Below are 22,712 nucleotides of genomic sequence, written 5' to 3'. Positions count from 1 at the left end.
TCAGATGATTAACTCTGGGCTAGCATGCAAACAGTTAATAATGGAATCTTTGTGCAAGGTCTTTATCTGGCACGGGGTTTGGAAGGTTGGGCCACATCTGATGGTGCTCCTGGCTTACTCTTGGCTCTGTGCTCAGGGGACAGGGCCCTAGTCCAGTAAGTCCAGCAAGGCTTTAAATGCTGTACGCACTCTTCAGCCCTGTGTGCTTATTTATTTTTTTTTTTCTTCTTGGGTGACACCTGGAGATGCATAGGAGTTATTCCTGGCTCTGCACTCAGGAATTACCCCTGGCGGTACACAGGGGACCCTATGGGATGCTGGGAATCAAACCCGGGTCGGCTTCGTGCAAGGCAAACGCCCTCCCCGCTGTGCTATCGCTCCAGCCCCCTGGTGTGCATATTATATGGATTTTGGGTCCCACCCAGCTCTGTGCTCTGGTGGTGGCTGAGGGGACATCTGGGGTGTCAGGGTTCACACTTGGGTCAACCACATGCAAGGCAAGCATCCTGCCCGTTGTACTACTCTTCAGCCTTTCTAGGAGCTTTTATCCAACCTTTTGTCTTCTTTTTAAATTATTTTACCACTTAACACTATTATTATTAGGTTTGGGGGCCATAGAATAATATGTGCTCAGAGATCACTTCTGTCAGTGCTGGAGGGATCCTCTGTGATACAGGACTGAACACAGATTGGTCACGTGCAAGGCAAGAGCCCTCCCCCTGGACTATCTGTCCAGCCACCTCTTGACTTTTTCAATACGGGTGTCTACGTTATCCATTTGCCGGGGGACAGAGATTGTACAGTAGGCAGAGTGCTTGTCTTGCGTGAGGCCAACCTCGGTTTAATCCCCAGCACCTCAAATGTTTCCCTAAATACTGCCAGGTGATCACTAAGCACACAGAAGGTCTGTCCCTCCCTCCAAATTAAAAAAAAAAAAAGTAAGTGTAAAAGGATTAAAGGAGTTTCATCTGCAAAAAGGAAAACAGAATACATGTATGGTGCTAGACTTCAGGTATATAGACATTTTGACTAAAGGATTTCACGCAGGGTAGAATGGGTAGAAAGAAACTGCTGCCAAAGGAACAAAACACAACCCATGTTGCCTCATTTTCAATTATGTATTTTTATTTCAGAAAACAAATCAAATCACCCCAATCACAATAACTGGCTGGAGTTATTGCTTCGTTGTTCTATGTATTTCTATTCTTCATTTGAAAAAATTCACATCAGTTTTGTCCACTCTGAATGAGGGACTCAGCAAAAAAAGTAGCACTGGTTGCTTCGAAAGACCCTGTACGGAGACAACAAAACAAGTCACTTAAATTAACAAATTGAAATCAGTCTTTATTGTCTAAAATTATAAGTTTCTTTATATACATTTATCACCCTTTATCTTGGTGCTCTCAGCTGAAAAAGATAAACTGATATGGACTGGGAAGGCATTTAACATTTTCATTAAAAATTAAAAGCCTTGGGGCTGGAGCGATAGCACAGCGGTAGGGCATTTGCCTTGCACGCGGCTGACCCAGGTTCAATTCCTCCATCCCTCTCGGAGAGCCCGGCAAACTACCGAGAGTATCCCGCCCACACAGCAGAGCCTGGCAAGCTCCCCGTGGCGTATTCGATATGCCAAACACAGTCACAACAAGTCCCTCAGTGGAGTGCTACAGTGCTATAGGTGGCTGATCTGGGTTCAATCTCCTACCCCCATAGATTCCCTGAGCCCAAGAAGTGATGCCTAAGCTATAAACACTGCTGGGTAAGGCCTCTAAAGCATAAACAAAAACAACAAAAAAATCAGTGAATATGAAGCTAAAGGCTACATAACATTAAGAATCGCATGTTTTGTCTTATTATTCAACTGCCTTAAGTCAGTGCAGTAAGTTGGGAGCAATAAAAATGCCTTGCCAGGGGCTGGAGAGATAGCACAGCGGGTAGGGCGTTTGCCTTGCACGAGGCCGACCCGGGTTCAAATCCCAGCATCCCATATGGTCCCCTGAGCATGGCCAGGGGTAATTCCTGAGTGCAGAGCCAGGAGTAACCCCTGTGCATCGCCAGGTGTGACCCAAAAAGCAAAAAAAAAAAAAAAAAAGCCATGCCATCAGGGCCGGTGCTATAGGTCAGCATATAGCACACAACTCGCAAATATGAGATCTTGCAGCAATCCCTGCATGGCCCAAAACTTTAACTACAAAATAATCAGCTGAGCGAACAGAGCTGCATTTCATTAAGACTTAAGTGGAACATTAATTCATTTTAAGGACTTAAATGTAGCATTTAATCTCCTTCAGTCTACCTCATCAACTACTATAATGTTGGTGCTAATCCACACACATCAAGCCAAAGGAGCAGACTAAGCTATTTATTTATCCCAGGAAATATAGAGTGCACATCAAAAGGGATGAAAGCAAAGGTAGAGACACACAGCACACATTGCACACAGTCACTCATACGCTGAGTTGAAAGACATGCACAGAGAAGCAATGGGAGACAACAGAAAAGCAAAGAGGTAGAAGAGACTGAAGTGAGAGCAAGTTACAGAAGACTGTTTTCACTCCATCATTAATAACCTGATGCTGATGGGAATCCATCTAAAATGCATTCAACACTTCAGTTCAAGAGAACCTACCGGTTTCGAGTTAATAAAGTACAGGAACTGGAGTCCTGTGTCCATTTCCCCCACTTGCTTCACGTGACATGTCACACTCTCTCTTCGCTCATGCAGACTGTCAGCAGCCATCAATCAGAAGAATTCCTCCTTCTGCTGCCACCTACCAGTTAATTTCTCTGCTGCAGCAGAAGAGTATATAGAAAAAGTCCTTGCTTACTATTTGGATTAAGCAGAAAAAAGTGTAAACTTTTCACATGTTCACATGTATAGCTACTTCTTTGTTTTCCTAAGACCTCCCAACCCAAAGTTAAAACAAAAATCCCAATCACAGAAAAATCAAACAATGTATGATCAATGGTCATGCCAAGCTGAGGGGGGAGAAAAAAAAAGTGGATTCAGACACTTAGCGGTTGCCACATCAAGGAGCCATTTCTTTCCTATCATACTTTCTTCACCTATTCCTACAATCTTACAAAGAAACACATAACTTAAAAGTTTTAACTAGGTAGTCTACAAGTCCTACAAATGTTATGCTCAGAGACTACCAAAAGAATTGCAAAGGATGCAGCAATCAAAGAGTGATCCAAAGAAAGTCTAGAAACTAAGGGTGTGAGGTGCTTTACCTGCTTGAGTTTTCAATGTTCTGGACTGCTTATTGCCCAATGGCTCTGAATACATTAAAGCACGAACACACACGCCACCTACATTTAAAATAGGGTAGCATTTGTATGCCCATAAGCACTGGGTATATGTTTTGAAAAGAGTAAATAGATTAAGTCCTTTTTAAAAGGACACACCACAAATGCACAATTCCTCAAACTGTACACATATAGAGAATTGGGAAGGGGTAAGGGGAAGGAGACACAGAGTGACAAATGTAATAGTAATTGTAGAAATGGAAATTAACACCACTAAAAGGTTTTCAGTTAAAATCCAGAGCATCATTTCTATTCCCATTCTGCTTGTCCTCAGGGCAAACTCAAATTCAGTCTGTATCAGGTGATATAGAACAGTAACCAATAATCCTTTAGTAATAACAGCAATAGCTTTTTTGAGTTCCACCCTCCCACTTCCTTTACCCTGAAATAAAAGCTGTACAGTCCGCCAACTTAAAAAAAAAAAAAAGACAAACACTGACATAGCACCAAAGGCTCGACAACAATGGCATTGCAGTGAGATTGTTCCTCCTTTCTCATTCCTTCCCCCATCTCGAGACCCCCCCTTTGACCTCTGTATATGGGATGAGCCTGAGCAGGAGAGTTGGTGATGCGAGGGCTGCGCCGTTCCCACGGATGCTCCTAGAGGCCTGCTGTGCTTCTGGGAACTGGGGCACAGGGATGTCTGTCTGACTGAAACCTAAAACAACAACAATGCACCCCACCCCTCACGTTCCCGAACACCACAATAGCAGTCAGGAGTATATGCTATTTAAGGCCAACCTAATAAATTTGAACATGATAAAAACAAATTAGTGCTCTTTATGGGGCAGCAGAATTGAATGTATGTCCATTGCGATCAGCATCAACACATTTTACTGCTGGACATCTTTGTCAGGAAGAGGACAAGGCTCTCCTCAACAGGCCGTTTTATAGTATATATCAGATGGGATTCTTAGTAAATTTTTGTTTATCAGGTAAGTATTTTTGCTTAAGCTTAGGATGGAACTGACCCTATTTCATGTGTGAACTGATGCAAGAAGCAGGTCAATTATTTATTTTATGACTTCAGCTGTAGAAAAAGTTATTTCAATCAAGAATTGCCTAATAACCACCTAGTGAGTACTGGACTTAAAGCCTCTAACTTAAAGCCACAGGATAAAATTAAGCAGAAGCACATGACAAGTTTCACTAGAATCCTATCTATTGGATTGAGGATTATTTTTCCAAATGATAGTTTATTGCTAACAGTTTAGGAGGGACAAGAGCAAAGGGAAGGTGGATCGGGTAGGCAGGAGGGGTCATCTACCAAGAGGAAGGCTATGATTAAAAGGATAAGTTGCATTCCTATTCCTACCCCTAATGTCATTGCATGGTCTTCATTACTCAACCACCTCGTGCTTCAGAAATGTCCTCCACTCTATTCAAACCTGTGAGTTTTAATATTTAAACTATTATTTTACAATAACCACACAGCATAGACTCTTTGTTCAAACTATTTTCTGAGAAATGCGAATAAGTAGTTTTATAATCACACTGCTCTTAAAATGTTTCCTATTATCCTTGGCTCATCATTTCCTTTCACTTTGATAATTATATTCCAAAAAGAGAAGTACTAAGGTCAACTGAATGCTATAGTGAAGCTTTTTATCTTTTCCACTTCTTTTTTTTTAACCATATATATATATATATATATAACCTAGAACCTAATTTTACCTTTTCAAAATTCTAGTTTTCCATACCTGTCAACTCTTAATTGATGTCTTTATACTGTGAGCTCACTGTGTATTCGGAACACCAACCCCTGAAAAAGCTTAAGCCAGAGTAGCACAATGGAAGAAACAAACAAACCCAAAACAAAAAGCCAAAAGTCACACTCTGAAATACTTATAGACATATATGCAAGGAATGGAGTTACCTAAATGGCTAAAGCAAATTCCCAAAGAAAGTCCTGCATTTATCCCAACCAAATTAAACTTTACCCCAAAAGTTCTTCTTTAATCAAATTATCTGCTAGATAGTTACACATCAACTTTTCAAAGCAAGTTATTACAAATCCATGGTTCCCTTAAGGCAACATACAGAAAGGAATTTTTTTTTTTTTAAGTAAAGTTAACCTTGTGGTGTAAAGAAGGACAAAGAGTCAAATTACCTGCAAACAGACTGGGGCTGTGTCTGAATCCAAACCGCTGCATTTACCATTCATTATACAGCTGCATTATTGGGGGAAGGGGAGTTTAGAAGGGCACTGACCCCGAAAGTTCTCAATACGTCTCACTCATCATCAGGAAGGGGGAAGAAGGAAAGAAGTTTTTTCTCTGGGTATTTGTTTGTTTGTTTGTTTTGTTTTTTTGGCTCCTGAAAAGGCTGGCAAAGAACAGTAACAGTACAAGCAGTTAGAATATTTCTTTAAAAACCAATTTTAAAATGCAAACCATTAAGAAATTTAAAACACCAAGATTCGTTAATTTAGAAGGAATATTTCACTTAATAGTTAGACAGCCACCCCAAAACAGCAATGGCAAAAGGGCATTGGTATAAAGGAAATAAAATACCACACAAAAATCCAAAACGAAACTGAAAACATTTCAAATTAAACCTGGAAGACTAGAAGATTCCAACAGCAGAGTTCTGTCCACTACTGAAACTTTCCAAAATCCAAGCTTCAAAGGCGCCTAAATGTATCTTAAATAAAACTGTTTTGGTTTTCTTTTTAAGGGAAAAAAAAAGAAGAAGAAAAAGAAAGCAGTGAACCTGGTTATAAATCCTGCAATATATTACATTAAAAATATCCTAGTACAACAAAAACAAATTTCAAATAAAATTAAACAAACAAACAAACAAATAAAAACAGTAGCAGCAGAGGTTACCTGTCTGAGCACCTACATTTTCTTAGGAGGGGATCGTGTCTCACCAGCCATATAGCCCATAAACCTTCTCAAAAAGAGTGAGCCAGGAGAAAAATGTAACACAAGATTTGATTTCACAAAGTCTCTAAGATCCCCAGGCCCCAAAGTGGGGATGCACTGAATGAAGAGAATTTTTTTCCATTGCTTTCTTCTTGAAAAAGAAGAGATGATTTTTGAAAGTTATCAACTGCTTTCAGTGTCTCGAATATCTTCTCAATAGTCTGATGAAATGCCTGATGAAAACAAGGCTCTTGAAGGATTTTTCTAATGTTCCAGGGTCTTTTCTTATTGGTAGCATTTACAGAAAGACTTCAAAGTTCAGCAGAAATAACCATTTATACATGTCAAAAGGGGGAAAAAAGCCTTAAAAAAATCTTAAATTAATAGTTTGTGTGTATGTGTATATGTATGTGAGTAATGCTGTGTGTGTGTTGTTTAGTCCAGCTTTCATCATGGATGACATAAAAACAATATCAGAAAGGATTACTTAAGATTACAATTCAGAATTACAATTTTAACAATACACAACAATTTTACAATAATTCAAGTTTTGCATGATCATTATTTATACATAATTGATAAATACATTTTAACCTCTCAAAGCAGATAAACAAGTTATTAACAATATGAAAATATATTTACCCTTTACTTAAATATGAGAGCTATTTTCTTTGGATTTTTCCAAAATAATTTGTTCATATTTTTACCTTAATATTTGAGAAAATTCAAAATGATAAATGTTCTTAAAAGTCTAAAATGACTGAACCTGCTTTTCATTCTGTATGTAAGTCTGTAATTCAGAAATAGGTTGGTAAAGCTATGTGCTTTTAAGTCTCAGATAATTGTTATGTGTGTATATATACATATGTACATATGTATACACACATATATGTATATGTGTATATATACACACACGGCTGGTTAATTTTGTAGTATTTTTAAAAAGACTGCATTTTTTTCCTAGTGTCTTACCCCACCCAATACAAATCTTTTTCTAATAGAGGGTGATTAATTTGTGTTTTTAATTCATTAATCTATCTATATGTGTAATATGTAAATTACTCAAGTATATGTATCATGATTTATGTAGCAACCATTGGTCTCTATTTGAACACAGAATGATAATTTAATTAAGCAATCCTTTCTTCCTCATTATTTCTCTATCCCAAATAGTATGCATCCTCCAAAGTATGGTCATTCAGTGAAAGAAGCACTTCTTTCTGTTAATGAATCAGAGGTGCTTATGTAAGTGAGTCCCACAAAGACACTGTGGAAAATCAAATTTTTTTAGATGTGATTAGAATATTCTAAAATAAATAAATTAGAAACTCCTCTTATGTATCTTTTTTTTCTGAGTGAAATGACACACTGCACAGATCAGAGGTACTATTCTATTTGTCAACAGTCAACCTTTAACTCAATTTTAATATTAATCAATTCTATGGAAAAACAAATTTTATTACATTCCTTTTTAAAATGGGGGGAAACTGTACAAGTATGCATGATCAAACCTCTGTTTGAGCTGGTTAATACTGATCTTTTATTATTGCCTCGAAGTCTCTCTAGTAATGTCCAAGAAATTATGTTTAAGGAAGGTCCATCTGAAGGAAAAAAGCACTGGAGAGGCAAGAAAGGACTCGGGTAAAAGCTTCAGAGGATTGCAGGGAGATGAACTTGCTGTTTAAAAACTTATGTTGAACTCTGCAGCATCTCCACTTCTTAACACACCTTCAAAACCCATCAGTGGGATAAGATTTACCCATGTTTAAAGGCTCATAGTATATGTAGTTTTGGGGCTTTCATAAATTCAGAAAGTAAAGGAACATAAAGAGTGGAGAATATTGAAGGCTTCAGAGAGTAGGGCTGTAAGAGACTCAATACTACTAAACAAGTTCCCCAAACAAAAATGTTCAGGCAATCCCACCCCAAAAACCTGTGTGTAGCAGAAGAAAACGCATAGCCAGAAGCACTGAAGAAAAAGCATGTGGCCTCAAATAAGTTATATACAGTCTAGACCAAAGGAAAAAGCCAAACAACATATATATATATATATATATACACCCATGTGTGTGTACATGTGTGCACATGTGCACACGCACATGAACAGACAGACAGACAGACAGACAGACAGACAGACACACACACACACACACACACACACACACACACGCACACACAGAGGCCTAAGAGCATCTATTCTCCTTATGTGAGTACCTCAACTCCAGTGGAGCATAGGTATGAAAACTAAAAAACAAAAACAAAACTGTTTCCCATCATGCTCCATTCTCTAGAATCTATCCTTTTTGATTGGTTGGTATAAACAAGAAGCAAAACAGATGTACATGCATGCGTGCACACACACACACATATATATTTCCCTATAAATGTGAAAAATGCAAATATTTAACAGTGGTATTAGAAATCACTTCAGCTTTATATTTCAGAACTTATAGGCCCTTGATTTGCTCCCCACCAAAAAATATTTTTCCCTGTCCTTATTCTATAAACGCCCAACCACCAAAAAGAAAAAAAACAAAAAGGCTTTAAATGTACATGTTCCAAGTCAGTGTCTCATTAACAAAAAAGGTAGCATTTTCTTCACTTTGGCCATTGTTAAAGATGCAGGCATAGATCAGGGAATTGTTAGACTAGCATGTATTTTTTTTTTTAAAAAAGGAACATTAACAGAGCATGTCTTCCAAAAAAGACTAAAACACTAACAAATACAAGTCAATGTACATATTTTTAAACTAGTGTAATTTTATCTACATTGGAGTAAATGTTATTTTGTGTACCAAACATTGCAATACTGTTCATTTCCTTTTATCATGCAAACATGCCAATTTTGTCATTAAAAAAAAATATTTGTTGGGTCATATGCACACTGCCTTCCCATTCAAATCAAGGGGAAAAAAGAAATCCCAATAAAGGTCCTCAATATTTCATAAACTATGAACAAAAGTATAATGTTAGCATGTTCATATTTGTATTTAAAAACTCCTACAATTTAGTTAGATGTTTAAAACACAATGTGAAGTTCTGCTAATTTGAAATCTTTTAAGAGGGCAGGGAGAAGGCAAGAGACTGACAAAATAAATACTTCAAGGCCTGAGAACATACACTTTTTTGAGAAATTAAAGGGAATAGCGAAGAGGTCAGACATCATCTCTTCTGCAAGATTTGTAAGTGGAAGTCAATAACATGTTGATAGGCTGATTTTGTTTACCTCCCCCCCTTTCTCTCCTAACTAATTTTAATTTTTTTTATTGTCCTGAGCATCTTCCATGAACAGCATTGCAAGTTGGTTTTTAAAAAAAAGAAAAAAAGGAAAAAAAAAGAAAAGAGAAGAAAAGAAAAAGAAGAAAAAGAAAGTTTTACAAGGGTTTTGTTGGTTAATTATTTACCAGTGGAGTCACTCCACCAGGAGTTTGATTTCATTGGCTATCAGTTGGTTCATGTTGAATAGGCCCCCTGGGAGCTTGGTGAGCATCTCTCGCTCGGTGCTTTCGGGGTCGCTGTCGACAGAGCTGGAACTTGCGCTCATGTTGTCGACAGCAGTGCTGGCTGGGGGACCCAGCTCCGGCTCACTAGTCTCACTGGCAGTGGACACCACGGAGAGCAGGGACATACGCCGGGTGAGCCGGCCAGAGGGCAGAAGGGAGGCGGCATAGTCCGCTATGATACCAGCTACATCTAGATTACAAGCCTTATCAAAGGCGATGAAACCTACATTTGCATTTGCCTCGCAGACATAGAAGGAGCCGTCGTCTTTCATCAACAGGTCTATGCCACACACATCCATTCCAAGTATATTAGACACCTGGATGGCCAGCTGCTTGCCTTGTTCACTCAGTGAGCACATCATCCCCACGCCACCTGCAAGAGAGAAACCAAGTCAGAAATAACCAAAATGATCAATTTTCTTAAGAGAACTAGTTTCCAAAAAAAATTGTTTAATACTTATTTGGGGGCAGAGGTTAGGGTGTGAGGGTGGAGGGCGCTCCTAAGCTGGACTCAGGAGGTCAGGGCCCCATGCACTCAACCAGAGCATCAGTCAAGCAAGGACACTGCGGCTATCCAACGCCACCCTGGTAGTGCTGAGGCCTCCAGGGCTACACACAGCACTGCTCAGGGGACCGTGTTATACATGAAATTGAACCTGGGTCAGGTGCATGCCAGAAATGCACCCTAACCATTGTACTATTTCCCTGCCCTGATACTAAATAGTTTAATAATATTTCTTTCTAAAAACCATTAATCTACTAGTTTATCTTACTTGCAATATAGATGAAGAAGAAACCTTTGTATTATACTTTTGCATCATTAGCCTACTTTATTTCACATTTTATGATACAATTGTTAAGGTTTTGATTTGTGAAATTAGTAAGATACACAGAAGGGAGAGAGGGAGGATGGAATCTGTAAACACTGACTGGAACATGGCTCTCTTGTTCCTATTTACCTGCCACTAAGTTAAAAGACATTGGAGCTTGTGGTAGTATAGGTGAAGTTCTAGATTTTTCTGGCACGAGGCAAGGACAACAAAGCAAAGACTTGAGATCTTGGCACTTGAACTTTTTGCACCCAGAGGAAGAAAGTCAACATCAACACATTGGGACTAGGGGCTGGAGCGATAGCACAGTGGAGAGGGCGTTTGCCTTGCACACAACCAACCTGGATTCGATCCCCAGCATCCCATATGGTCCCCTGAGCACCTCCAGGAGTAATTACTGAGTACAAAGCCAGGAGTAACCCCTGAACATTGCCAGGTATGACCCAAAAGGAAAAAAAAAAGTCTGTTTCTCAGAATCTGTAGGCCTAAAGTTATCTGTAATGTTCTAACCAGAGAAGACAACTACAGCAAAACAAGTCATCTACAATCGATGAAATAAAGCACTTTTTAAACAGAGCTAATGACCAAGGTATATAAATAATTCATACAACCTAACTTTTAAAATAGGCAGATTTAGCTTTTCCCCCCTGTGGAGAAACCCTTGTTGTCTTCTGAACATACATCTCTTTTTCTTCTTATGTTTATCTAAGCAAATTTGTTTTAAATAAAACTTTTATTTCACTAAAAAATCTATTTTTTAAAAAAGCAGGGGGGTGGGGGGAGGGCGGCGGCCCTTGGGGAAAGAGAGATAGTATATGGGGAGACAGAGATGTAGTACAGTGTGTAGGGCGTGTGCCTTGAATGTGGCAGACCCGGATTCTGACCTAGATTCTGTCCCTAGCATGTCATGTGTCCCCTGAGCCCTGCCCAAAGTGATCCCTAAGTACAGTGCCAGGAGTAAGTCCTGGACACTTCTGGATGTGGCCCCCAACAAAAAAAAGTCTCTTCTAAAGAGGGCATATAGACATATGAAAAAGTGCACATTATCACTGATTATCAGGAAGTGCAAATTAAGACCATAATTAGATACCACTTCACACCTGAAGAATCGTTTACACCATTAGCAGCAATTACAACTGTTGGAAAGGGTATGAAGGAAAAGGAATTTGACTGCGCTGTTGGTGAGAATGTAAATCAGAGCAATCATTTCATTTATTTATTTTTTTAAGCTTTTTGAGTTACACCTGGCAATGCTCAGGGATTACTCCTGGCTCTGCACTCAGGAATTACTCCTGGTGGTGCTCAGGGGACCTTATGGGATGCTGGGAATCGAACCCAGGTTGACCGCATGCAAGGCAAACAAACACCCAACCCGCTGTGCTATAGCTCCAGCAGTGTAATCATTTTAGGGGATAAAAAAGAAACAGTATCTAAAGATTGAGCTATCATACAAACTAGCGATCCCACCTTTGGGTAACTATTCAAAATAAAGAGGCTGGAGAGATAGTTCAGTGTGCTAGGTGCTTACCTTGCATGCATGCATGCAGTCAACCAGAATAACCAGGACGTGGTGCCGCCACCACTGCCACCACCGCCCCCCCCCCCCGAAAAAAAAAGGTCTGAGCTCTTGCTTTGCACACCGGAAAACTGATTCAATCCCTGCCTCCAAATGGTCCCTGCAAGTAGGATGAAAGCAACCCAAGGCATTACCAGGTGTGGTCTAAACACCCCCACAGACCCTCGAAATAGAACAGTATAGGAACAAGCATTAATCTGGGAAATAAGAAAACAGATCCTTACATCACTCTGAACAATGAATCAATTTCAGGGAAAGACATAAACATGTGCAAAACTGAAAAATTCTTTTCTAGACTATAAACATGCATCAAAAATATGCAAAGAAAGTAAATCACAAAGAGGTCAGACATTTAATTTGGTTAGGTATTTCACACATTGGCTCTGGATGAAAGCAAGTTTATGATTCAGTGAAATCCAATTTCAATTTCACTGCCAGAAACCAACTAAAGTTAAAAGTAAAAATGTCACAACTGTCATTTTGGTGATTAATCACATTCAATGTTTACCTATATATATATAAATACAAACAAGATGTAGTACAACTTGATCTAGGAGTATATGGAGATTTGCACTGTTTTTACCTAGTGAACAGTTGCTTTGCATCCTCCCATCTGTTGAACAACGCAACATGGTGCCAACCACACGGCCTCCGACAACAATGACACGAACATCCCGTCCATGAGACTCCTTGACATACTTCTGGAACAGGTATGGTGCTTCATGGCGAATAAGATGGCTTAGATCAGCTAAGTGGTGCTTATCTCTAGCCAAGAATACAGCTTTACCTGTGATTGAAAAGGAAGAAAATGTAATGGCTTAGGCCTTAAACTGAGGGGCTGGAGACCGGAGAGATAGTATAGCTACCCCCTTAGGCACTTGCCTTGCCATATCTCATGAGTACCATCAGGAGTGTATGCTGGGCGTGGGCCAACACACACACACACACACACACACACACACACACACACACTTCACACACACTTAATCCTAAATCACTGAAACATTTTAAAAAATGGGAAAAATTTTTAGTTTAGTGATCTAAGATTTTCACATCCCTCCCTGGCACTGCTTGGCTCCCCAACGCACTGCTGGGAGCAATCCCTGAGCAGAGTTTCGGGGAGGCCCTGAGCACTAACTAGCTAGAGCCTCTGAAACAAAACTAAACAATTTAGTTTTCAGAATTCAGTTTAGGGGCCGGAGCAATAGTACAGCAGGGAGGGCGCTTGTCTTGCATGCAGCTGACACAGGTTTGATCCCCGGCATCCCATATGGTCCCCAGAGCACCACCAAGAATAATTCCTGGGTGCAGAGCCAGGACTAAATCCTGAGCATAGCCTGGGTGTCTCCAAAACTAAACGTAAAAAAAAAATTATTCTAACAACAAATCCTACATACCTCGATGACCTCGTGTATTCTTCACTACCATGGGGAATTCCAGTACCTCTGCTTCATCAATCATTTTGGCAAAATTTTCATGGCCACCTGATTTGAGTAAAAAATATATTTAAAACAGCTATGTAATAAATTCTACCTATCCTAAGGACAGCAATACAAACATGATAGAAAGTGTGACTGTAATAGCTAACTTATATTTCTCTTGGAGAAACTAACAAATTTTAAAAAACATACCTTTTAAACTGAATAGTCAATAATAATAATAACAATAATAATGATATAAAGTGAATAGGCAGTTTTCTAATATGTATAATTTCTCATTTTTTATTTCTTATTCCTTCCTCATGCAAGTAACAGAAACCCTAAGTCCTACTACCTCAGTACATTCAATACTATGTCTGATATGAGAAATAGAAAATTGCTTTCCCCTCCCATATTCCTCTAAATAAATTTTTCTCTCCACATATATGTATACACACATACATATATATACATATACACATGTTTGTACATATCACTCCACAGGAAGAGAGGAGGGGAAGAGGAAGGAGACAAAAGGGAATGGGAGTGGGAATGGGAAAGGAAAGGGAAAGGAAGAGGTACGGGCAATGGCTCAAAGGACTAGAGTGCTTGCTTGGCACCTAGGCTGGGTCCCAGCACTTCAACGTTCCCCAAGTATCTCATCAAGAGTGACACCCAGTGGGGCTGGAGTAATAGCACAGTGGGTAGGGCATTTGCCTTGCATGTGGCTGACCTGGGTTCGATTCCAGCATCCCATATGGTCCCCTGAGCACCGCCAGAGGTAATTCCTGAGTGCAGAGCCAGGAATGAGACCCCTGTGCATCGCCAGGTGTGACCCAAAAAGAGTGACACCCAGAGCACGGATGGTTGTGGCCCCCAAACTTAAAAAAAAAAAAAAAAAAAAAAAACCACCAAAATTCTATTACCTATTCAGATGTCAAACCTCTCATAAACATATAAACCATTTTTTCCACTCTTTTTTCTTTTTTTTAATGTTTTGGGCTTCACCCAGGATGCTCAGAAATCATTCCTGGTGGTGCTCGGGTGACCGTATGCAGTGCCAGGGACCAACCAGGGTAATCTATGTGTTAGACAGGTGCTTGAATCCCTATACTATATCCCCAGCCCAAACAATTTTTCTTATCTCCATTATTATAAGTTCTTCCCACATTGAGTTATTCAGTAGTCATGGGCTATTTCCCGTCTATTGTTTTATTAGAGTGCTGAGCATTAAGGGGATCATAGGTAATTCTAGGGTGACACGGGGTTGGAGGCATGCAGTGCAAGTGCCTTAATGCCTTACTATCTCTCTGGCCATCTTATGTTTTATTGAATTAATTGCGCCAAAAAAGGGAAAAAAAAAAGCACCAGGAAGCTACAACTCTCAAGCTATTCATATTGTTTTAACTTGTGCACTCAAAAACAAACAATGGGGCTGGAGCAATAGCACAGTGGGTAGGATGTTTGCCTTGCATGCAGCCAACCCGGGTTCGATTCCCAGCATGCCATATGGTCCCCCAAGCACTGCCAGGAGCAATCAATTCCTGAGTGCAAAGCCAGGAGTAACCCCTGTGCATTGCTGGGGGTGATCCAAAAAGCAAAAGCAAAAAAAAAAAAACTAACAATAAAAAATAACCCACACGTGCCATATATGTCATGAGTTCCTGTCTTTAAATTAGAATAATATTTTTTTTAAGTTGCGGTTTTAAAAATATGAAGATTCTGGACCAGAGCAAGAATACAGCAGGTATAGCATTTGCCTTGCATGTGGCCAACCTAGGATTAATCCCTGGCATCCCATGTGGTCCGGAGCATTGCCAGGCATGATTGTACGATTCCTGAGTGCAGAGCCAAGAATAACCCCTAAGCATTGCCAGGGGTGGCCCCAAACCAATAAACAACTAAATAAAAAATAAAGGAAACATCATCAAATAGTATTCTATTATCTTAGGGGTAGCTAAAGCCTGTGGAGCAGACTGCACCACTATCTGTATAATCCTCATTTTCACAGTATAACAGTATTACTGCAGGATGTAACATAGAACTTGCCAGGTCCTATCTACTAGGTGGCTCTTTGCAGAGCAAGTGTGCTAAGTCCAGTCCACATCACGGAATCATGGAACTGAATATTGAAAACACTCTACCCAGTCAGCTAAAACAGAAAGGTTCACAATAACCCTGTAGCTTAGGACGGGGCTCAAAACTATCTGCTCTAAAATTAAGCTTACACATCATTTTTACCATTATGGAGCCACTCCTGTAGGTAGTGGGAGCAGGGGTGGGGGTTGACAGATATGATGCCAGGATGGCACCCAGGGTCTTCCACATGTCTTGCATGAACTCTGCCACTGGAGCCCAGCTCCTAGCAAACAGCTCTTTCCTAACTGATGAACTCACCGTAAGAGAAAGTATCTGGCAGAGGAACACCATGGCCAGCCAACTCTTGGAATGTCCAAAACTTGTTAACACAATTCAGGATGGCTTGAGGTCGATTCATCAACCGGCATCCCATCTTTTCTAGGTGGCGCAACACAGTGATGTCACTGTCACTTTGCACCCAAGGGGTTGGTACTCTTACTACCACCACCTGGGGATAGGCAGTAATTAGTTCTCCATTGATCCGTAGACCTAAAATAGATAAGAATAAAAGCAAAATGTTTAAAAGAGATTTTTGTATTAAAGCTTGGTATAGGGGCTGGAGCAAAAGCATAGTAGGCAGGGCATTTGCCTTGAACACGGCAAACCCAGGTTCCATCCCCGACATCCCATATAGTCCCTGAGTACCACCAGCAGTAATTCCCGAGAACAACACCAGGAGTAACCCCTCAGCATAGCCGACTGTGACATCCCACCCTCCCAAAAGTATGATAAAGCTTGGTGTATTCAACTCTGGTAACTAAAATTTTGTCAACAATTGATGGTTATAGAGAGACCATTCCTCCTTAAATTATATTCCTCTATAATTTTTTTTAAAAGGGGGAAATTTAATGATACAATTTCTATATTAGAGCCAGAACAATAGTACAATGGATAGGGAGCTTGACTTGAACACAGCCTACCCAGCATTCCATACAGTCCCCTGGACACTGCCAGGAATAATTCCCAAAGGCAGAGCCAGGAGCAACCCATTGGCACTGCCAGGTATGGCCCAAAAACAAAATACAAAAAGAAAAAGAAAATTCTGTATTAACCAAATAAGTTTTAATGTGTTGATATAATGAAATACCACACTGCCATTAAAGAGTTTCATAAATCTATGTTCATAGGTTTAAAAAAAGCAACTCGGAGAATGTATTGTGCTTATATATGTGCGGAAAATTGTGCATCCCTGCTCTTCATCATTTCTAATAAAGCAGCAAATTGCTTCAACAGACAACTTAAGAAGCAATTTTTTAACAAGCCAATTTTTTAAATAATAATTTTAAAAAGTATTCAATGAGGAGTAAAAATAATGAAAATGGTGAGACAAGGATATGGAAAAAAAGAAAAGCTAGTTTAGGACAAAGGCTGAATTTGAATCTAGATATAAAAGATTTTGTGGAGGGGAAGGGAAATAACTCAGAGGTTAGTACACATGCTCTGCGTGCTAGTGGGTAAGGTTTGAGCCTCAGCAAGGCACAATCCCTTCGGTACTGCCAGGAGAGAGCCCAGAGCATTAAGGGAGGAGTAACCAGAGCCCAGCCAGGTATGGCTCAAAAATTAAAATTAAAAACAAAACTTTGTGATAACACAGGATTCAAAGTAGAACTAGTTATTATTCTGTTAAAAAAAGTTGAACTATAAATTGAAACTTGACATATATGTACATGATTCTTCTGCAGGTGTAAAAAATATGAGTATATATTTATATGTGGAAATGAGTCCAAGAAGTTAATAGCTTAAAAAAAATGCAGGGGCTGGAGCAGTGGAACAGTGTGTAGAGTTTTTGTTTTATACATGGCCAACCCGGGTTTGATCCCAACAGCCCATAAGGTCCCTGAACATCTTCAGGAGTAATTCCCTAGAGCAGACCGCTGAACGTTGCTTGTTTGGTGTGACAAAAAAAAAAAAAAAAACACTCAAAAAAGCAGATATACGGGAGTAATTCCTGAGTGCATGAGCCAGGAGTAACCCCTGTGCATTGCCGGGTGTGACCCAAAAAGAAAAAAAAAAAAAAAAAAAAAGCAGATATATTGCCTGGAATTTTTTTTTTTTTTTTTTTTTTTTGCTTTTGGGTCACACCTGGCGATGCACAGGGCTTACTCCTGGCTCTGCACTCAGGAATCACTCCTGGCGGTGCTCAGGGGACCATATGGGAGGCTGGGAATCGAACCCGGGTCGGCCTTGTGTAAGGCAAACGCCCTACCCGCTGTGCTATTACTCCAGCCCCTGGAATAAAAATATGGGTTTTTTTTTGTTTGTTTGTTTTTGGGTCACACCTGGCACTATTGCTCCAGCCCGCTGGAATAAAAATTTTTAAAAGAAAAAGATATCTAAGTAACTGTCTTAGAAATAATTATCACTAGTATGAATCACTCTTCTTTGGAAAAGAACATCAAATAACATGGAAAGAACAAAAAATTTTATCTGTGTAACACTAAAATCAAATTATTGGCAAAGCCCAAGGTAAAAGTTGTCCCCTTCTGGTGCCATACCCACTGGTGCTCAGGGCTTACTCCTGGTTCTGCACTCAGGGATCATTTCTGGAAATGCTCAGTGGAACCTACGAGGTGCCAGCGATTGAATCTGGGTTGGCCGTGTGCAACTTTTTTACTTAACTTTTCTACTTTTTTTTTACATAAAATTTTTAGTAAAAATTTGGAGAGATAGCACAGAGATTGTTAAGACACTTGCCTTGTTCATGGTTTACCCCAGTCTGGTCCCTGCCCATTTATACTCCCCTGAACACTACCAGGAGTGTTCCCTAAACTGAGCCAGAAATATGTCCTGACCACAGCACAGAGTCAGAAATACGTTCTGGCCCCCCAAAAATCAACATTTTTAATTCATCTTTGAGGGGAAAGAATAAGACCGAAAGACTAAACAATTTCCTAAAGGTAATCACAACCAAATCTAAATCATGAATCTAACATGTATATTAGATCTCAGGATTCGAGTTTAATGGTTTGGAAAAGCAAGAAAAGATACAGTCAATATATGAGAGGTGATTCACCATCCAAAAGTAGGTGGTACTTCCCATCTGTAAAATCTAAAGAAATCACATATCCTAACCCCCTTCTAAAAAATAAACGAAATTATGGGGCTGGAGCAATAGCACAGCGGGTAGGGCGTTTGCCTTACACAAGGCCGACCCGGGTTCGATTCCCAGCATCCCATATGGTCCCCTGAGCACGGCCAGGGGTAATTCCTGAGTGCAGAGCCAGGAGTGACCCCTGAGCATCGCGCTGGGTGTGGCCCAAAAAGAAAAAAGAAAAAAAAAACAAAAACAAAAACCCGAAATTAGAACTCTTATTGCTACTAACTACCGAACATCTAAGGCTCCATTTCTCTCTCTTTTTCAAATTGTGTAAGCTCCATTTCTCTAAAAGCCTTTCCTATCTGCTTCACTGCTTCTAACAAGATATATTTTGTTTCCTATCAAAATAAACCTTTTAACATCCTCAGCAATCTTTTCTCTACAATCTGCTTCCAAGTCTTGTCTAGTTAGGTAGGTTCCCACGCCCCACCCCTTCCTCCACTCAAAAGTATATTCTTTTGGGAATAAAAAGAAACCAATTCATTTCCCAGATCCATGTGTTATAGAAACAAACAAAAGGAAGTCTACTATAGCAGTGCATCTCGTTATCACTGAGCACTGCTGCATTGTAGCTGACAAGCATGTGCTCCAAGGAGAGAAGAGAAAGGAGAAAAAGAAAATAGAAAGCAAACAAGTAATCAAATCATAGTCCATTATAAAGACATGTTATGTACTGAATGTAATAACTGGCTAGCTTCCACTTTAAGTACTGTTTCAAAAAAAAAAAAACAGAATCAGGTAAAAAATAACTATATATCCATTGTTATAAGAAGAGGGTAAGATATATCAATATAAAGAAATATGTTCCCCCTAGGAAAAATACTCAATTCATTTCCTTAAATTTTATTCATGCTGACAACTAGGCATGTTTGAGTACATTCTATGGGTAGCAAAATAAAATAGACTAGACAAATACTTCATGAAATTGACAAACAAAAAGACAAAGTGCCCGTAAGGACTCATCCATTTACCTATTCATCCTTTTATTCATTAAAAAGCATCTGCTAAGCACCTACTTTAGATATGCTGAGCTTTGAAATAAAAGCCTAGCCCCACTTAAGAGGTTTCAAGGATGATGACAGAGGAAAAAGCACATAAAGTACTCAACAAATTATCTGGATCTAGTGCTTAATACCTATTAGTGGCTATCAAATACTGAGTTTACAATGGTGGATGGGGTGTTATTGGTAAATAGAGGGACTGCTACTAGAAATGGTTTGGGAAGCTGTTTCTTTATCCACAAGTCCCAGTCAAATGTATCCAATATATTTAATATCTGAGGCAGAAGGTCTGAATATAAGAGGCAATTAAAGAAGCGATTTTCTCATAAGCATCAAAGGAGCCAATATATGTCAGTGGTAGAGCACATGTCTCAAATGAGCTCCAAGTTTTGTTTTAGTTTTGTTTGTTTGTGAGCCATACCTAGCAGTGCTCAGAGCTAAGTCCTGGCTCTGAGCTCAGGAATCGATCTCTCCTGGCAGGCTTATAGGATTATATGGATTGGACCAAGTCGGCTGCATGCAAGTAAAGTGCCCTATCTACAGAACAAACTCCCCAACCCTAAACTCCTGATTTTCATACCCAGTACTGCAAAATAAATCATTTAAAAACTTACATATATATACACACATGTATATATCTAAGTTTTAAATGTATATACGTATTTAATATATACACATTTTATTTTAACCTTTTCATTGCTTGTATCCTATTTCTCAGTGCCATCAGAAAGCTAGTCTAGTCTCCTCCTTCAAAATTTCTCATGCAGGGCTGGAGCGATAGCATAGTGGGGAGGGCATTGGCCTTGAACTCGGCCGACCCAGGTTCGATTCCCAGCATCCCATATGGTCCCCTGCGCACCGCCAGGAGTAATTCCTGAGTGCAGAGCCAGGAATAACCCCTGTGCATCGCTGGGTGTGCGGGTGTAACCCAAAAAGAAAAAAAAAAAAACTCTCATGCTCTTTTCATTTAATTTCTTTTAAAGTAAAATAAGCTTATTTGGGAAATGAAAGGGTTTTGCATTCTCCAGAGTGAAGAGAGCAAAGTACACATCCCACACAGACCTAGCAGTGAATTCCCAAAACAAACAATGCCTGACTTTAGGAGAATGAAAAGATGTGAAACACTTGGCCAGAATGATAAATGCACCTATCTTTTTAATGCTTTAAATAAAGAAGAAAGCTTTTATTTTATAGGTAAGGAACAGAGTTAGAGTGGGTCAAGGCAATGAGGCCTAACTTATAGAACCTTTGAGTGACAAGCTATCCTAGACTTTCCAAGCTATATCCTCAACAAGGCCATGGTTCCAAGACAGTAAAGATAATTACTTAATTACTGGTTTCACAAAGTATGCCATGGGTTATTAAATTTTCATTCTGAATAAGAAGAGGTAGTCCTAATTGCTTTCTGCATTATGTATGCCAAGTAGTCAACTCTCAGATAGTCTACTATATCTGTAAGTGTTCTCTGGGATTAATTTCTATATTGACTAACCATAAAAATGTGTAGCCACTAACATACCTCTAGTTAATTTGAACAACAACAACAACAAATACCCCAAAATCCCTAATAAATAATATTGTGCATAAGGCTTTAATCCGGGCCCTGCATGATTGGAGCATAACCATCACTTGGCCTGGGCAGGGAACTATCACCATGAGTGAAACTTTCCCCACCACACACTCTTTATAAACAAAATACAACAAAAAGCATGTGGTCTTTGATGCACCAAAGGAACATCACATACATGTAAAGTGCATGACTCCTGACAAACACTGAAATCGTGTGTGTGTGTGTGTGTGTGTGTATGTGTGTGTGTGTGTGTGAGAGAGAGAGAGAGAGAGAGAGAGAGACCAAGTTATAAAAACAATTCCATTTACAACATAATAAAAAAGAATGTTTAGGAATTAGCCTAAGGAGATGAGAGAACTAAAGATGGAATCTGCTTAAAAATAACTAAACAAAATTACTTTTTTTTCTTTTTTTGCTTTTTGGGTCACACCCAGCGATGCTCAGGGGTTACTCCTGGCAGTGCTTGGGGGACCATATGGGATGCCGGGGATCGAACCCAGGTCAATCACGTGCAAGGCGAACACCCTACCCGCTGTGCTATCGCTCCCCCAATAAAATTACTTATTAAAGAATAAACTAGGTCAAAGTACAGAGGGTAGGGCCCTTGCCTTGCACACGAATAACCCAAGTTCAATCCCTACCATTATTATGATCCCCCAAGGACCACCAGAAGTGATCCCTCAGTGCAGAGAAAGGAGTAAGCCCTGGGCACAGCATGATGTGACCACCTCCCAAACCAAATATATCACTGTATCACTGTCATCCCATTGTTCATCAATTTACTCGAGCAGGCGCCAATAACGTCTCCATTCATCCCAACCCTGAGATTTTAACAGCCTCTCCTTACTCTTTTTTTCCCCCAACGATTGGAGGCTCTTTTCAGGGTCAGGGGAATGAGGACTGTTATTGTTACTGTATTTGGCATATTGAATATGTCACAGGGAGCTTGCCAGGCTCTTCCGTACCCACATAAATAGACAGATAAAATGTTAATAGTGGTTCAGTGTACAATGTCTGCCAACAGCAGCCTCCTGGTAGTGTTTGCAGCCTATTACTGGTAGAATTGCCCTAAGGGATCCGGTGACAGTTCTGTGTGGTGGATTTGTCCTCTTACTATGCCTATATTAAGGCTTCAAGGTGGGTAACATGTGGTTGAGGCTCTACAATGATTCCAGTTCAAGTCCCTGGCAACCAGAGATCCATTATCACCAGGAAAAAGGACTTTATTAAGTTTAATGTGGATAACATGGTAGCTGACAAGAGGCTCATCTGAAATAGCTGTGGGGTTAAATACGTCCCTAACTCTGGGCCTCTGGATAAATGATGGGTACCTCAACACTCCTCAGAGTTCAGGAGCTGTCCGTCCTGGATTCTTCCTCCCCGCAATACCCCAATATATCCT

At 39.8% G+C, this 22,712-nt stretch overlaps 1 protein-coding gene and 1 pseudogene across 2 annotated transcripts in view; one reads left to right on the top strand and one right to left on the bottom strand.

Annotated features, from left to right (window-relative positions):
- Positions 1-1,103: 1,103 nt before the first annotated feature.
- Positions 1,104-22,712, bottom strand: part of RIMKLB (ribosomal modification protein rimK like family member B) — a 37,570-nt gene continuing 15,961 nt past the window's right edge. Inside the window, exons 3-9 of one of the 2 annotated variants that reach the window (XR_008630746.1) lie at positions 15,901-16,131; positions 13,483-13,569; positions 12,669-12,872; positions 9,907-10,052; positions 5,420-5,634; positions 2,630-2,790; positions 1,104-1,291 (exon numbers count right to left, since the gene is read on the bottom strand). Coding sequence is in view for 1 of the 2 variants with exons in the window: in XM_055143012.1 (XP_054998987.1) it covers positions 9,589-10,052; positions 12,669-12,872; positions 13,483-13,569; positions 15,901-16,131 (986 nt within the window). In the remaining variant the exon portion in view is untranslated. Of the gene's footprint in view, positions 1,292-2,629; positions 2,791-5,419; positions 5,635-6,021; positions 10,053-12,668; positions 12,873-13,482; positions 13,570-15,900; positions 16,132-22,712 lie in introns of those variants that run through there. The other variant, XM_055143012.1, reaches the window with a different exon arrangement.
- Positions 22,270-22,399, top strand: LOC129406308 (small nucleolar RNA SNORA70; annotated as a pseudogene).

Source organism: Sorex araneus, chromosome 6, assembly GCF_027595985.1.
Source record: "Sorex araneus isolate mSorAra2 chromosome 6, mSorAra2.pri, whole genome shotgun sequence".
NCBI lineage: Eukaryota > Metazoa > Chordata > Mammalia > Eulipotyphla > Soricidae > Sorex > Sorex araneus.
The sequence above is the reverse complement of the archived record's forward strand: the minus strand, read 5'-3'. Positions and strand labels throughout refer to the sequence as shown.